At 43.8% G+C, this 16463-nt stretch overlaps 2 protein-coding genes across 4 annotated transcripts; both read right to left on the minus strand.

Annotated features, from left to right (window-relative positions):
- Positions 1–626: 626 nt before the first annotated feature.
- Positions 627–11619, minus strand: ttc9b (tetratricopeptide repeat domain 9B). Its single transcript, XM_049726569.2, has 3 exons — positions 10900–11619; positions 3020–3202; positions 627–2755 (listed from the first exon to the last, which is right to left on the minus strand). Exons 1-3 carry the CDS (start codon positions 11375–11377, stop codon positions 2661–2663), a joined length of 756 nt encoding a protein of 251 aa, XP_049582526.1. The 5' UTR covers positions 11378–11619; the 3' UTR covers positions 627–2660.
- Positions 11620–12499: 880 nt separating this feature from the next.
- Positions 12500–16238, minus strand: c7h19orf47 (chromosome 7 C19orf47 homolog). Of its 3 annotated transcripts, none has more exons than XM_049726560.1 (8): positions 16184–16238; positions 15427–15514; positions 15195–15309; positions 14942–15023; positions 14714–14836; positions 14483–14632; positions 14121–14194; positions 12500–13992 (listed from the first exon to the last, which is right to left on the minus strand). In XM_049726560.1, the coding sequence occupies exons 1-8, from the start codon at positions 16200–16202 to the stop codon at positions 13447–13449; spliced, it is 1197 nt and encodes a 398-aa protein (XP_049582517.1). In that variant the 5' UTR covers positions 16203–16238; the 3' UTR covers positions 12500–13446. The 3 variants fall into 3 exon arrangements, with proteins under 3 accessions (XP_049582517.1, XP_049582518.1, XP_049582516.1); XM_049726561.1 differs by having other exon boundaries at positions 14558–14632; positions 14714–14839; XM_049726559.1 differs by having other exon boundaries at positions 14714–14839.
- Positions 16239–16463: the final 225 nt, after the last annotated feature.

The raw sequence follows: 16463 nt of genomic DNA on the forward strand, positions 1-16463 counted from the left end.
CCCTTATTTAGAACCCTACTTTGAAACCATAACCCTCTTTTGAAACCCAACCCAGCTTTGAAAGCTTAATTTGAAACCCTATCAACTTTGTTGTTGTTTATTTATTTATTTTATTATAAATATTTTATTATATTTTATTTTGAATAAAAGCATACCATCGCCTTCAAGTCAAAGCCAAGCACGAGACCGTCAAGCTCAAACTCTGGTTGCAGGAGAACATCCCAGGAAACCTGAGGACAAACAAAAACTTACCCAAACAGCGTCGTCATGGCACGGGAGCGCCACGGGAGTCAGTCACGTCGAGCAAGGCGGTCATGACGACGCCATTGTTTGTTGTTCTATCTCCTCTGGGGCCACAAAAGACTCGGCAGCATTAACGTTGGCCTCAAGGCTTGCATCCTTTCAAAGAACGCTGGCATTGTTTTAAAGTAGCCATCTGATGACCCACTTCCTGCTTCGCTTGGCCCTCCAGTGCATCACGACAATCTCCTGGTAGCATCGTATGACACGGTGACACACTTAGCTGTCTATTAGCCAGAAATAAATTCTTTCCTCGCTTCTTTTGGATATCTTAAAGTCCTCGCTGACTATCATGACGCCAAAAAAAAAATCACAGGAGGAAGGAATGCTTTGCAATAATCTATATTCATTGACAATTGACAGTTTATACATCAAATTTACACAGGACATACATGTTAGAAGACATTAATTAACAGGGACTAAGTGAAAGCCAGGAAGAAAAAATAATATTCTCACACGGTGTGCTTTCTGCAGTCAAGTAGCGCTTGCACAACCTGTCCTTGTTCTGGGCCCACCATAGCAGCAAGTTCCGCATGGTGGGATTGTGCAACGTCTGCAAATAATTCCGAACCTCTTTGTGCGCGGTGGAAGAATTCCCCGATCTTCATCTACTTTAGTCGTACAGGTCAAAAAAGTTCTGCTCAAGCTTGACTTTTCCTTCTTCTCGTACACTTAGCAAATCTGCGCATCTAGAAATATAAGACAAGGAAACTGAATTTGGTTCAAAAAACGGGATTAGAAACTAGCAGCTAGTCGACGTCAAGCTCGAAACATGTCAACTAGTCTGTACAACCCCCACGGCGTACTATAAAAGCAGTAAACACACAAGATGCTAAAAATCGGTTTGTGTGTGAGGGGTTGAACGCTAAAGTTTTTTTTTTTTTTTAATGAGATGAAAGTCGAGTTGGAATTGATTCATCGATGACATCATTGATATTTTCTAAACACAGCACAGCAGTCTCCAACTTTTTTTGTGCCATAAAAGACATTTTTAACAAATGTTCGGCTGAACTGAATTGTGCATGTAAGTGTTTGGGATAATGCAAACTTGTTTTGGTGGAGATTGACCTGAACAGTCACAACAACGACCCTGTAGGTGACGGGGTTCAGGGTTAGGCTTTGGGGGCGGCCATTTTTTTTTTTTTTTTGGACAACAAACCTTAACATAAGCAAACCTGGAAGCGAGGCTATGGACAACTACAGTCTTTGGATCAGGGGTGGGCAAATATTTGTGCTTAAATAAAATATTTATTTTAATAAATAATTTACCAGTTATTTAGTGCTATAAATTTTAAAAAGGTAACCATAGATATGGGAGGGGGGTCACTGTCCATGTCCCTGTCCGAAATTGTATGTGACTAATATTTCTATACAGTATTATTATTTACACTGAAACAATGAACCAATAATTAAATGAGATAAATAAATGAAGCCCTGACCAATATAGATTTTAGTAAGCCTATGTTAATTATTGGCAGAATAAAATTCTGATAACAGAATGATTGTCCGATTCATTAAAAAAAATGTAACAGATAATTAATAATAATAAAAAAAAGTTTTTTGGTCCTTAACACAACAATAGATATATGAATTACAGGCAGAACAAGCAATTGTAAAAATAAATAAATAAATAAATAAATTGCTGAATCATCCCAATTTTGAACGGGCCAATAATTGACCATTAAATCCGCCTGCCGATCAATTGGTCGGGCCCAAACATGAATTAAAAAAATAAATAAAATATAAATAAATCCGCCAATGGATAAAAACATCTAAATTAATGGAACAGGACTGCAACGGTGGGCCAGATCATAAACGCTTTGCCCACCCCTGGTTTAGATGGACATCAAAAACAGATCACACACACTCAAATTAGCCCTTAATTAAAAAAAATTAAAAAAAAGTCCAAGAAAGTGTGGTCAAAGGGCTTAAGAGAGCCCTCCAGGTGGGTCGCACGTACAATCAAATCGGACGACGGTCTTGATATGTGTCACACGCCCCTTTCAAAGAGCCAAACACGACCCTCCAAAAGGCCTCCACGCACACACGACCCGGATAGAAAAGGCAGAGGAAACAAAATGGTTTTTGAGAACACCCACTAAACAACGCAAATGTTTCTTTTTTTGGGGGGGGGCGGCGGGGTTGTTATAATACAGCAGTTTTCTTTGTTTTGTTTTTTTGTCAAGAGAAAAAAAAAGCCACAGCACCTGAGGGACAAACAGCCAAGAAGGAGTTGGAAAAACAGGAAGTTCAGATCATCTTCTACAACTGCTGTCCATGAGAGTATGGCGAATATGGAGAGGGTGGGGGGGTGGTCGGGTGGGGGGTCGGTGCAGGATTCCAAAGAGGGAGGGGTCAGGTCAGCCTTGCGTCTCTTTGCCGAGCTCTCGTTCCCGCTGGCCGCTCTTGCTTATCTTCATCTCTGTCAGCTGGATGTAGCGCAGCACGTTGGTATCTGGGAAAGAAGGAGCCCCGATCAGCGTGATTTATAAATAAATAAATAAATAATGGAATAGAAATAAATCTTGATAATAATAAATATTTATTTTTAAATAATTATATATATAAAATTTACATATTGATTTATACATGAATAAATAATGGAATATAAATAAATCTATATAATAATACATATTTATTTTAAAATAATTATATACTATATATAAAATTTACATATTTAAATTAAATATAAATATATATAAATGTCATGCCCGCTCACCTGCAGGCTCGCGATTCTTGGCATCCCGCAGGTAACGCAGGGCACATTCGTAGTCCCCCAGGTGGTAGAAGGCAATGCCGGCGCGGTACATGGCCTTAAAGTGGTCCCTCTGGTGGCTCAGTACCTTCAGACAGTACTCCTTCACTCGCTCGTAGTTAACCAGCTCAGACTGCAACAAACATGCTGAAAACGGGCAAAAAAAAAAGGCAATGTTAGCGCTCGCGAGAAAAGGTCAGTTGATAATGATAATAAATAGGCTAAAGAATCCATTTGGCTAGCAGCTTCATATAGAACCACTCCAGGGTGGACTATAAATAGACCATAATAATAAGTCGGAGCAACACCTTTTGTATTCAATTTCCAATGGAAGAACATTCTGATTTGGTCAGTAACTTTTCAGACTTTTCCTTTTTGTACAAAGTCAGCAAGGCTTGTTTTTCCTCGAGGTCTTCGATCCAACAAATGTAGCAGCGATTGACTGCAGCTTTCACATCAGCTAATGCCCAAAATAACTTCATTAGTAAACTTACACACACACACACGGCTTTTAGTCCACAGAAGGTTTGAAACGACCGCCGATGGCTCAGATATCTTATCGCTCGCACGCCACGCCGCTCCTGAGCTGATCGCAAGCAATTGCGGTTTCTGCTTTCAGCTTCCCCCTCGTTATTGCCGTCCGTCTCTCCCTGCACCCGTCGCTCTCTGTCCTAATCTTTAGGAAATGTCAAAATAGCTCCCTTCCATTTTTGCACTCCCTCGTCCTCATGTGTCACAGCTCTTTTTGAACCCTCGTCTCATCCTCGCCTCTTTTCTCTCCTCTCCGTCTGTCCTTGACACACAGACAGCTCATGAGTCAGGGACTATTAGCCGGGAGGCAGTTTGAGTCAGGGAGTGGGAGACGGAAGGGGGGGGCGTGCGATGGCGAGGCACAGGGATGCAGTGGGGGACCATCAGATGAGGTGAGACTCACAGGAGTCTACGAGGTGAGGAGGGCTGAGGAGGAGCAGTGTGTTAAAAGCCCGTTATTGCCTCCCGACATGTCATCCCTCGTCAGCGTAAGATAGAGCAAGAGAGAGAGAGAGGGAGAGAGAGAGAGAGTTTGTACAAAAAGCCAATATAAGACAAGGTGAGTGACCAAATGCTCTATCAAGTGAGGAAAAGTCATTAAGGAGCTCAGCCAGGCCCCTCTATCATTTTTCCATCACTTGAAAGCTTTTTATAAAGTAAATTATTCCAGTAAGTCCAGTACTTTTGCATAACCCGAAAAGTTCCACAAAAATCTTTTGCATAATTTAGATATTCAGAACGGTAAAGCAATGATTCTCAACGGCAAACACGCATTTCAAAAAGGAGGGAATTAAAACCATCGATCGAAAAAGTCACTCGGCACTGGACGTATAGGTAAATAAAAGCAACGACTGTTGTCATGTTGAAACTGATTTTCTGAGTCAGCTCGCTCTGTCAACAATGCAAGTGCGGAACACTGAATAATTCAGCGCGGACATGAGGGAACGGACCGAGTCAATATCAATCGGAGTGTTTGGTGGTCGACGTTGCCGTTTACTAAGTTTGCGTATTGTTTTGTTTGCCATTTTCAGAACCATCCGCCCATCATTAGCGGACATGAGCACGGCTTTCAGCGGGATTCTGTTACAGCCGCGCCTAATGGCCGACAGAGAGCTGGCACGGACCCCCCGAGGCAGGTCAAAGTCTGACCAAAACAAAATGTCAAAGCAACTACAGGATACACGGCAGGACACATTTAAGAGTTAAAAAGTCCTCCAAAAAAATTCCTGCATGTTGAAATGATAACCGGACTGCCGCGCCCTATTGGCCCATTAGGCAGATGGATGGCATGCCAGAGGAAGGCTAGTGTGCTCAAATGCATTATGGGTGTGATTATGACGGGGCACTCGGAGCAGGTGGGGCACGGACACACACACACACACACACGCGCTCCATTAAAAACAGCAGATCAACATCCCTGAAACTAGCCCCAGCACGATACTCGGAAAAACTGTCGGCTTTTTTATGACATGCAATAATGCATGCAGGTAAGCCAAGAGTTGGCAACCTTTATCATGCTAGCAAAGAAATTCTAGCATGTTGAATTCTCAACATACGTCTCCTTTAAGGTTACACTTGACTTGGCCTTGTGCACATTAGCGGATGAACTAATACAGCAGCGGATCAATAATTGATGTTTACAGCCGTCATTACGAAGCGACGCTTGGGAATGAAATGTAGAATAAATCCTCGCGGCAGACGAGGCGACGACCCTTTCGGCCTCCGCCAGTGAGGCTATTTCTGCCGAAAGAACGACGGATTGCATCAGATACGCTTTGGCTTTGCTTTAATTGGAAAAGCGGCATTTTACGGCAACGTTTGCGACGGAAAAAAGGGACGACTAATGAGATGTGAAGCCGCACAAGAGGAGAGTGAGGCAGGGGGGAGATTTGTCTTAATGAGGAACCTGATGTGAGCGAGGCGACGGAAGAGCGAGTCGATGTTTAATGGGATGCTGCAACGTTGCCTGGCGCCGACCAATAAATGTCCAGCTACTGAAAATGGAGAAAGAGGAGACGACTGTATGAATGGACAATAAAGTGCAAAGATGAGATAACACAAAACGCAGGAGGGGTGGGGGGGGGTTCCTCTAAATGTGCATTTTGATGGTGACGAAACCCCGCAGCTTCGCCTGCGGCATCATGTCGAGTTTTTACCGAGACTTATTTTCATTAAGGTAAGCCTGGGAGCAATGGAAAAAAAAAAAGACGCTCGACACACAATAGAGAGATTGAAGCAGTGAGGGAACTAAATCCATTAACGGAAACGGAAAACACCACCTCTCACACCAGATTAGTTCTCAGCTTCGTTTAGACTCATTTCCTCACCGGACTGGTCTCGCAATCCGGCTCATTTGAAGACACTCCTCGACCCGGCTGATTAGTTGGCTGTCTATCACCTCGTAATTAGTTCTGCAGGAGGATGCTGCTGCGGAGCATTTCTCATTTCCTCACACATTCATCACTGACCCCTTCATGCTGAATTTGCCCCTCCCTCCCAGGATGCAAATTTCACGCCATCAGCGGTTTGATTTTTACAGTGGAACCAGGAAGTGAAACTTTAGTGGCTCACAATAGATGGTTCATTTTACAAGACCGAAAATCAAAAACGCAAACTCTCATACATTTTTAATCAAAATCTCCACGCACACACAGAATAAAAATACTTTCAACTGGCCTCAAAACAACCAGTAGCATCCACTATGTTAGCCCGATTGTTTTCTCTTTCAAATGTCACACAATCTTGCTTGAAAGAGCTCGATCCTCAACAAAATACTTTTTTTTTTTTTGGACAGGACATGATTTAATTTGACGTCAGAGCGCTCGGACAGAGCAAACGGCCTCTCCTGGCCGCCCCCCCCCCCCCCCCCCCCCCCTTGCTAAGAATAGCTCTGGCCCTCCAAGCCATGCTGCTCGTTATCATGAAATCTGAGGGCCGGCTTTATCATGACGCCTCGTTTGCTGCGACGACATTCGGAATTGTCCGCTTGCCACCTTGATTTCGGAGTCTTTTCTAATTCTGCTGTCACAGAAAGAGAAATAAGGCACAGGAAGAATTAGGTTTGATTGAATGTTTGAAAGGAATTATGTTGTGATTCTGCTATTCCGCTGGTGCTCATCATCTCACCATTTCCTTGAATCAAGTAAGCTAGGATTTACACGAGCTGAGCTCTAAAGAGCTAAAAAGATTTTTTTTTCTCTGCGCACAACGAACAAATCGGACTAAATCTGAGTTAGTGAGCTGCAATCCATCCATCCATCCATCTCGCATCTGTGACATGATGCTAATTAGCCACCATGCTTATTGCCATGGCCAAAAATAAGCCGCTAAATCATCGGAGTCAGTTTGCACCCTTCGTCATTGTCCGCCACTCTCAAAATAGTTGCTGACTCAGGATTTGATTCTCATCTGCTTAAATATTTATACCAATGAGGAAGCTACATCACGGATGATTCCGCTAATGCTCGCCGCTGTTGTCGGTAATCGTTTTTGGGGTGGGGTTAATGCTGCGCGAAAGAGGATGAAGAACAGGCCACTGTTTTCTTGTTTGCACTATTTTCTGCTTCGTGTCACTTTACTTTGTATTGAGAGTAAAAGCAGATCGTCAAAGAGCATTTAAGCGTGGTTTAATAAAGCATAAAAAAGCCTTTTATTGAGGTCGTCTGCTGTTTTGTTGCTGCTCTTCGCCTGACTGCTCATCAAATGTCATTTGGTGGACACGACACAGACTTTTTGACTTTTGCTCTGAGTTTCGCTGCTCTTGTAGTTGACAAACTATCTCGGCTCAGTCCGGGAAGGATATTTTTTTCTGGACGACTCTTCTGTTTTTTACGAGGTCAACGGAGCGTCTTCCATCTTGATTTGTCCCAATCCCGTTTATCCTCCCCTGCCTCTGGGGATAATCCCATCATATTTAAGAGATCTGTCCGGTTTCACTGGCCGTGTCTTATTTTAGACCCTTCGTCAGCCTCCTCGGAATGTCGGCCTCCTAATCCGCGGAGTGAATAGACGAGAGAGCGTCGTACAGTGAGTACAGTGGAGGGAGCCATGACCGAACCATCTGCAGCCCTGGCTGGCATACAACGAGCTCGCCATCCTGTTTTATGCACACGGAGGGACACCCCCCTTTCCTCTTGCCCTTGAATGGCACCTAAAATTCCTCCCCCCCCCCACCTCCCTAAAGCATGGAGCAACCTTTCCAGCGTTGCCTGCCTCCATTTCATCTTCCTCTTCTTCGTCATGCGTTATCTCATGTGGAGGGAGTTGGCGGGAGATGAAAGGGAGGACTTTTTGTGATGTGTTCAGCTTCTGCAAGCATGCAACGGACTGTACCAGCCAGCAACCCGCCGCTTGCTGTAACGTTACGCTCGGGCCACTCCTCGAGGTTAGCGAGAATGCCGATGATTGTAGCTTTCTCGTCTCTATGATGGAAGCTGCGGTCCAAACAGATGTTGACGACAAGCTGTTAAGTCTGATGTGGAAGGTTCTGTAAAAAATGCCTTGAAGGATCTAAAAGCTAAATTAAGATAACAGCTGATGCTATGGAAGCGTGTCGAGAAGATGCTAACTGAATTAAAAGCAGAGAAATGTTGTCGAGGGAATAGTTTGATATGGATTCGGAATCATTTCCCGACATTAAGAGCCATTATCGGCAAAAAAAAAACCATCCACACCAAACCAATCCATTTTCTATTGATTTTTTAATTTGTCTATTTATTTCTATTTTTTAATTAGCATCAGGGGTAAGCTGATTTTACATCCAAATGATCCTCATCTGCTTGTTTTGTTTTTTTAAGGTGGTTTGTGTTAGCATATAAACGAATCCACTCATGAGTCTGGGCCGTTCGCAAAGCTGCGACTCGACTCATGACTCATGTTGGTCAGGAGGAACAAAGGAACTTTTTGAGGTAGACATCAGAGTGAGCAGGGGTGGAGGAAAAGTCAGACTTGCAAATTCGCACAACAGTGGCTTCATCGTCTCCCTTCTTTGAGCCTCCGCTTTGTTAAATTTATGATGATGGAAGTATATTTCACTACAACGGCTTTTATTGCAGCTCTACTGCGAAAGCACATAAATATTTTTGGGTTGTCTTTAAAACAATCACATAACTTTGCACCGTCGTCAAAGCACTATATAAATTAAGATGTATTGTATTGTATTAAAGTCCAATAGCTTCATGCTAATACATAATGGGAAATGCCATAAAGAGGCTAATGAATAGCATGCGGCAGTGTTAGGATTACAACACAAATGGTGGTGCAGCATACGTAGACAGATACAATCATTTTTTCCCTCTGTAAATGAACTAATCATATGACTTTAAATTCTTTATTTAATTTTGTTTTTGTGCAATATTTCCTTTATCGTGTCGTCTTGTACCAACCCATAAAAAATTCTAGTTAACAAATAAAAGCGAACGAATCAAACGATTGCTCTTTTGGCCCCTCTCAAAAAAATGCGCCATTTATTAATAGGAGAAAACGATGCTATGAAAGCAGCAACAATGAAGGCAGGCTGTGAGCAGTATTACGACAACCAGAGGAAAAAGGCACAGTGCTGGTTGCCATGGCAAATATGGCCCCCTGTTGACTGCATGTGCCACTCCCCTCCCCCCTCTTCCTCTACCCCTTCTCTCTTCTCTTCCTCTCCTGCCGTGCTGACCAATCCTCTTTCCCTACTTCCTTATTCCTGTTTTCCTAATCTCTTTAAATCACCTCCCCGCCGTATTTCCTCCTCCACGCCACGCCGGTCAGTGTGTCTTTGATAAACGGCGCGGACACTATGCAGAGGCTGCCGACCTTCACTACATCATCATCATGCATCATCTAAAATAGACATGCACACTCGCATGTTCTAGATGCTGGACACTTTATTAGGCACACCTGCAAAATATTATTCGTCATATTACATCAGCATTGTTGGGGTCTTCATGGTTATTTTTTTTTAGAATACAGTTAACTCCGATATTGTTATGAACCCTGCCACAAAAATAGAAAACAGGCGAGTAACAACCCAGGCTAAACTTAGCTCCTCCCCCAACATACAAAGATGGTATTATCTCAATCGAGATGTAACATACTTCATTGGATTACTACTTTCCTATTATCCAGGGCTCTTGCGGCATCTTTAATGACCTTACTAACATAAGATGTTAAATAAATATCCGATTACCACGTTTTATTTTTTCATGTAACAGGTCTGTCTCAATCTGTGCAACACTGATAAAGAGTCCCACGATTCTGTTCTGTTCAAATATTTGCTATTCTATTATTTACTAGGTACTTGTGCGTTAGCACTATTCTGTACGATTATATCAATGAATAATTGATGTGCAAATGAGACAATAAATGGCTCAAAAAAAAAAATGCTGAGGTATCAGTAGGAGCAATGTTGTTGTTGTCATAACAGATGCTAAGTGCACGGGCTTCCTAACACCTCTGCCTTTTTCCAATAAAGCTCTTACAGCAACAGATTTTTTTTTTTCATGACTCGAGTCAGAATAAAAAATGTCATGTTGCTCTTTTGGTGTGTACCTCCTTTAACCTTCTTCCAATTACGCAGCCTTGCCCTCTGACATGCAACCTTACATCATCCACTTGATGCCTCGTGTGAAATATTACAACACACCATCATGGTGACCCTGCCTCAGTAATACATGAAATTCAATATTTGACAAGGAATATACTGAAAGATTTATGCTTATAATCAATTTATTTGTTGCTGGCAGATAGAGGGACAAGATTTGTAGTGAATGGGTAATCATTAAGGACTAAACATCGCATAAAAACAGATGAACTGATTTTTTTAAAGCAATTTTTAATCTATCATGATCATTTCAAGAGCTCCCCTGCCTTCTCATTCAAATTCCACTAATTGTGCAAACTTCATATGGCTAACAACAACTTGTAAGGGAAATGAAGTAGAGAGAAGAGATTTTTCTTTTTTAATCAAGACGATTTGATTGCTTTAATGGTGACCCTGATTGCACATAATCTATAACGACAAGAGCCATTGTTATCAATAAATATGGAATTGTTGATTTACTGCTCAAGAAGGGTATTAAGGACTTTGTCTAACTCGGGGAATATAATTCTCTCAATTTCGCACTGACAAACATCAATTTAATTCAATATTTTTGCATAGTATGTGGATGTTGAGGTTCGTCCAATTTGCCCCTAAATGATAGGCGACGCCTCCGCTGTATAGAGTATTTCACTGGGGGGGAAAAAAATATCTCGAACCCAATGAACCACAACGGAGTCCTCCTGAGTGTGACCGGGTGAGGGTGCGCTCGTGCCGGGTAGTGACTGACCTGTAAGGCTGTCGTAGCACTCGATCTCGGTGCTCTCCACAGCTCTCCGCTGCTCCTCTGTGAGCTTGGCGGCGGCTTGTTGAGTCAGCAGGTTGACCTCGGAACCGCCGGTCGTCCCGTCGGCGACGTGCACCCCTTTGAGCTGCAGTAGCGCTCGGTGATACTTGCCGATCGCCTCGCGGAATTTCTTCTCCTTGTAGCAGCGGTGGCCCTCCGCCTTGAAGTCGACAGCTTTCTGGATCTTCGTCTCCATCTCAGTTTCGGCTGAGACGCCGACACGACACCCGCCGCCCCCTCCTCCGTCTCCTCCTCCTCCGCCGCCTCCTCCGCCACCGGCAGCAGCTGCCAGACTCCGGCCGCCGGTCTCCGGATAGCTTTTAAGGCTCTTTATTGGGTGTTGCTTGGCTTCCATGCTGCCTAGTGAGCGGGGCTGGAGCGGACCATGGTGCTCGGAGGACTGGAGCAGCGTGCTGTGCATAAAGGATGCGGTTCGGATACTTCTCGTCTACGTCGTGCCTCGAGAAAATGAACCGCGTTGCAGAAGTTGTACTAATGTCAAAAGGTTATTTAGAACCAAAAGCGACGGCGAGCGGCGGTGACATTGTAGAAATTCGCCGAACAAAGCTGGCTCGGTCGCGAGCGAGCGAGCGAGCGCAGTGATGCTCGCGGGGATGTGTCGTAGCAACAACTGAAGCACGAGCAGTTTCAGCACCACAGGCACGCGACCGCCTCTGCCGCAAAGCATGATGGGAAACGTAGTCTTTATACTTAGTGCAAATTCACACTGCGCATGCGGATAACTGTAGTTTTAAAAATACGGCAGTTGCGATTAAAATCTTCACAGTTTGTTATTCATAATTTTGGGAGGAGGAATCTTTAGCTCTAATCAATTATTTGTCAAACCTTTAAAAATGTTCTTTAAGTTATTTTACATTTTTATTTTATTATTGACCATCATTCATTAGCATAATTTAATAATGATTAGAACAAAAGAATGAATTTATTTATGGGGGTAAGCAAAATAGATTTGTAGCAGTTTAGTACCGCAACAGATTGGGTCATCACAACGAGTCGTGAGGCGTGACTGCAGCCCACAAGTCACGAAAAGGGGCGGGGGGGCGGTAGAGTATAGCTATATTTATGTTGCTTTTTCCTTATTAAATAATAATATACATTGATCACAATGGTTATTTGTTTGCTTAAAGAACGCCTTGTTCACAGCCGCCTCCTCTCACATTGAATTTCTCTCAATACACAAGCTCTGAAGGTGAACTGAGGTTTCACTGCAGTTCACAAGTGCTGATGACTTCATCGCTGAGATTTCAACGACCGCAAGGGAGGCTTGCAGAGGGAGAGTGCGGGCTCTAGTGGCCATGAAGTCTATCGTACAGCTATTTTTTCGGGGGGATGACGTAAGGTTTAACCTGAAGGTAGGCCACCGTGTAGTCTGCATTAATGTCTGCAAAATGGTGTTTCCTTTGTTCCATAAATATGCAATCAAAAACGTTCACGAAGATGAATGTAAAAAAATTTTCTTATAAATCTGATTAACTGAGTGGACATCGCTGACTGGTAGAAATAATCAGTAAAAGGCAGCAAATATATTTGGATCCTTCGTTTTAATTCTTTTCACGAAGTGCATCTTCTTTGTTTTCTTCCTTTTAAACATTTCCTCTTAGTGCATGAAGACAATAAAAGTTTAAAAAACACTTTAAATATTTATAGTGGTAACAAAGTTCAAGTGTGAAGTTTAAAAAGACAGAGAGGTGTTATGACACCATTTGATGGCGTGCGTACATCTACTGGACTTACAGTCCGACCAGGAAATGCCACCACGAAGGGCGGAACCAGGCTATTTTGGTATTTGACTGATATTTTGATTTCTCCAACATAGACAAAGATGTAGCATAACACATAGCAATGTGAAATCAAGTCTACTCACATCAATTATTATTATTATTTTTTAAAAGACTCAACTCACGCTGCCTTTCAGGTAGGAAGTCTATCATGGTAAGAAAGTCCACCGGGAACTTCAGGAGGTATCAGAATCATTCCTACTTGGTGCAGGGGCTCATGTTAAGGGTCAAATGTTTTCCAACATGCAAATCACTCGAGAATCTCATTACTGCACAAAACTAAAGGGGGGAAGTTGCTTAACTCTTTTGTAAATTGTTACGATATGTGCTATGATGGGATATTTGGGCAGCAGTAGCAGCAGCCATCCTTCATGGGTGAATTTTTAAAAACTATTAATTACACTAGCAGTTCAGTCCATGCCATGCTCATGCCTTAAGATTTTTGAATTCTTGAACACTTAAAAAAAAAAACAGCAAACGTAGTTGGAAAGTTTTTGTCCAAGCAGTTAACAAAGGGGGTTTGGGGGATGAGATCATTGGGAAAAAAATATCTCTCCCATGGCACCAAAGTTCAAAATAAAAACATTACAAAGTGGATTTTGTGTCCGTACAAGAAAAATACAAACCTTGATTTTTGTGTTTTCCTTGAAATGGATTTGCAGTCCTTGTCGTACAACATTTGGGATGTGTGTTACTTGTTTTTACTGCCCAGCCTCTTGAAAACACTGACAGCCTGGAAGTCCATCTGGGCGCCGGCGCAGTCCACCGCTCCGGCTCCCGTTATGGCTCCTGCTCCGGTGCTGCTGCTGACTTTGCAGCGCACCGCGTTGACTTTCAGCTTGGCCCTGGGTCGAGTGCTCGTCACTCGGTTGTCCTGCGTGTCGGCAGCCGGCTGGGACGTTGCAGACGAAGGGGCGGCGGCGCGCTGGAGCTTACCCAGTCTCTGAAGCACGCTGATTTTAGCCGGGGGGACGCCGTTGGAGGAGGACGAAGGGGCGGGCGCGCTGGGCGGCGGTGGTTTGAATTTGCCGCCCAAGCGCCGCAGTGTGGTGGGTGCTGCCTTTTTGACGGGCTCCATCCTCGGAGGGGGAAACAGCTTTTTGAGGACGCCGGCGTACTGGAGGACGGATCCTTCTCCGTCGCTGTCCTCCTCCTGCTTGGTGGCCTTCAACTTTCCCGACCTCGGCTCCGCCCCCACTTCGTCTGCTTGGTCCAGACGGCTGAAGACGCCGGTGGGCTGACAACACAAGGAGCGTGGTAAGAAAGTCAGGAAGTCTTTCTCACACGTTCACATCTCTCGGCTACTGACAACTCCTCCAGTAATCGATTTGGACATCTTGCAGTTATCTAAGGAACTCGACTGACCTTGTTAGCACTGGCTGCCGGGTCCGCCTTTGACTCGGCGCCGAGTCTTGCAAAGACAGACGTGCGCTTCAAACCTTTGGTGACACAAACACAGAAAATCTGACGGTGTTTTGCTGAATCAGTGGCAAGTTGACAAATCTAAAAAATAATTAGTCACCCAAAAAAATAACACAGAATGCGACATCTAGATTCTAGTGCAAGCAAGTAAGTTCTTGTCGTGTGAAATATTAATGAAAGAGAAGCATAAAGCGTATTCTACCAAGCCTTGATTGGTGGTCGACAACTTTTAGGGCTGATTAGTCGATTAGTGGTGTCAGGAGTCACGAGGCGAGGCGTCACGCGGCCCACTGGTTCAGGCCTACCTTTCTTGCCCTGCTGGGCCAGGATGCGGCGTGTACGTGGCGTGGTGCCTTTGGGCATGTTGATGATGTACTTGCCTTCCATCTCTGATGTCACACGCCGGCGCTTCGCGGCTGACAACCCGTTGCCTTCGTCTTCTGGCTGACTGACAGCTGTCAAAAAAAAAGGAAAGGTGGTGGTCAGATGAATTGGAGGGGGGGGGGGGGGATCATATGGAGCAGGTTGTGCTTTACCTGCTTTGCTACCCTTGCTTGCTTGCACGTTGGACACAGTGACAGAAAGGCGGTTGTCGGGGCGACGGACTGGAGTGGTGGGAGGAGAGTCATGGCTCAAGGCGTTGGCTATCATGCGAGTGGCTGCTGAGGGATGGCAGAAAACATTAGCATTAGCTAACAGCAAGATGTCAAATATGATATATATCAATCAAAATAGTATGATCGCCAAGGCGGATTAGTACTCACGAGTGTTGGCAGTTCTTCTGAGTTCTGCTTTGACGCTGGTCTGTCCTGAGGAAATGGCTTCTGTGGCCATTTTGCACATGTCCTGAAAGGGGAAATTGCTGTTTACATACTCTAAATTAAATACATCCATTTTCCCCCGACGGTCAACAACACCCACCACAATTCGGAGCAAGAATTCTAGAGCTAACTCTTAGGCACATTAATAATGCAGTTGCGTTCTATATCAAAATTGTATATATTAGTGGGCTCGGACCTGCCTATGGACGAGTTTGGCGTGTTTGAGAATGGCAATGATGTCACCGATAACCGTGATGCCGAGGTCCATCATGATGTCTTTGCTCAGGTCCATCAGCATGTTCTTTTGAATTCTGCAGCAACACATAATAATAATAAAAAGAAATTCAAGCACATTAACTGGATTATTATTATTTTTTATCAGTTTTTAATTGCTTCTATACAGCCAGTTGGCTCTATGGAGCGTTTACCTGTTGTCCACAAAGGAGACTGCATAGGTGACTGCCAGGCCGGCTGGGATGCCAGCATCCTTGAAAAATTGGATCCACTCGGAAGTGGCTTAAGAGAAGAAAAACTGTGTTAGCAAGTTGCTTAATAAGCTAGTTGATGTTGCTAACTGACTGAGCGAGCGAGCAGCATCCTGGACTGGCCATTGCTCAGTTTTAATCGACATGGTCAGACAAGTGGATTTGAAAAGCAGGCCAGGAGGAGACAAGTGAAGTGTAACACATGCTGACCACAAGCAGCTGGAGGTTATTTATAAGCACTCCAACTCATAGCTAGTGCAAAGTGATCGCGGCAGCTGCCACAACAATGGCTCATCCGAACTGTCCGGGACAATGTGGCCGTCATCAACACGAACAAATGAGGCGTTGAATGCAACACCAGATTTGTCACTTCATTCAAAGTTGATGTGATTTGCTTTTGCAAAAATACAGACAAAATGCAACTGAGGCTGATTATGTGGGCATTTCACCAGTCCGTGAATGCGATCCATTCAAGCGCCAACCGCAAGAAGCCACCATTAAGCATCGCGCTAGCATGATTAGCTAAAAAACAACTATTCTCGCGAATAAAATGTCGGCTACGACCACTGACGACACGACGGAAAAGGTCCAATATTATGCTCCTTTGGTAATACGATGACGTAGCCCAGTATGGAGGAAACTCGGGAAAATGCGGTGTTAAGTGAGAAGCCTTTCAAGCCGGGCCCTTTCGGTCTCTCACCTGTTGTCACGGACGCCATGTTTACTCAAATGTGAGGTGACGTCACTGACCCACTGACGCCACTTCCTCCACTTTTATTAATATCTCGTGCGGAATGAAGTTTCTGCGACGAGCACTAGAGGGCGCACGCACACACATAATCGTCAATCTAATATAATAATAATAATAATAATAATAATAATAATAATAATAATAATAATAATAATAATAATAATAATAATAATAATAATAATAATAATAATAATAAAAGTTCCAACCAAAACCAATATCATTAGATCAC

The sequence above is a fragment of the Syngnathus scovelli genome, chromosome 7 (assembly GCF_024217435.2).
Source record: "Syngnathus scovelli strain Florida chromosome 7, RoL_Ssco_1.2, whole genome shotgun sequence".
NCBI lineage: Eukaryota > Metazoa > Chordata > Actinopteri > Syngnathiformes > Syngnathidae > Syngnathus > Syngnathus scovelli.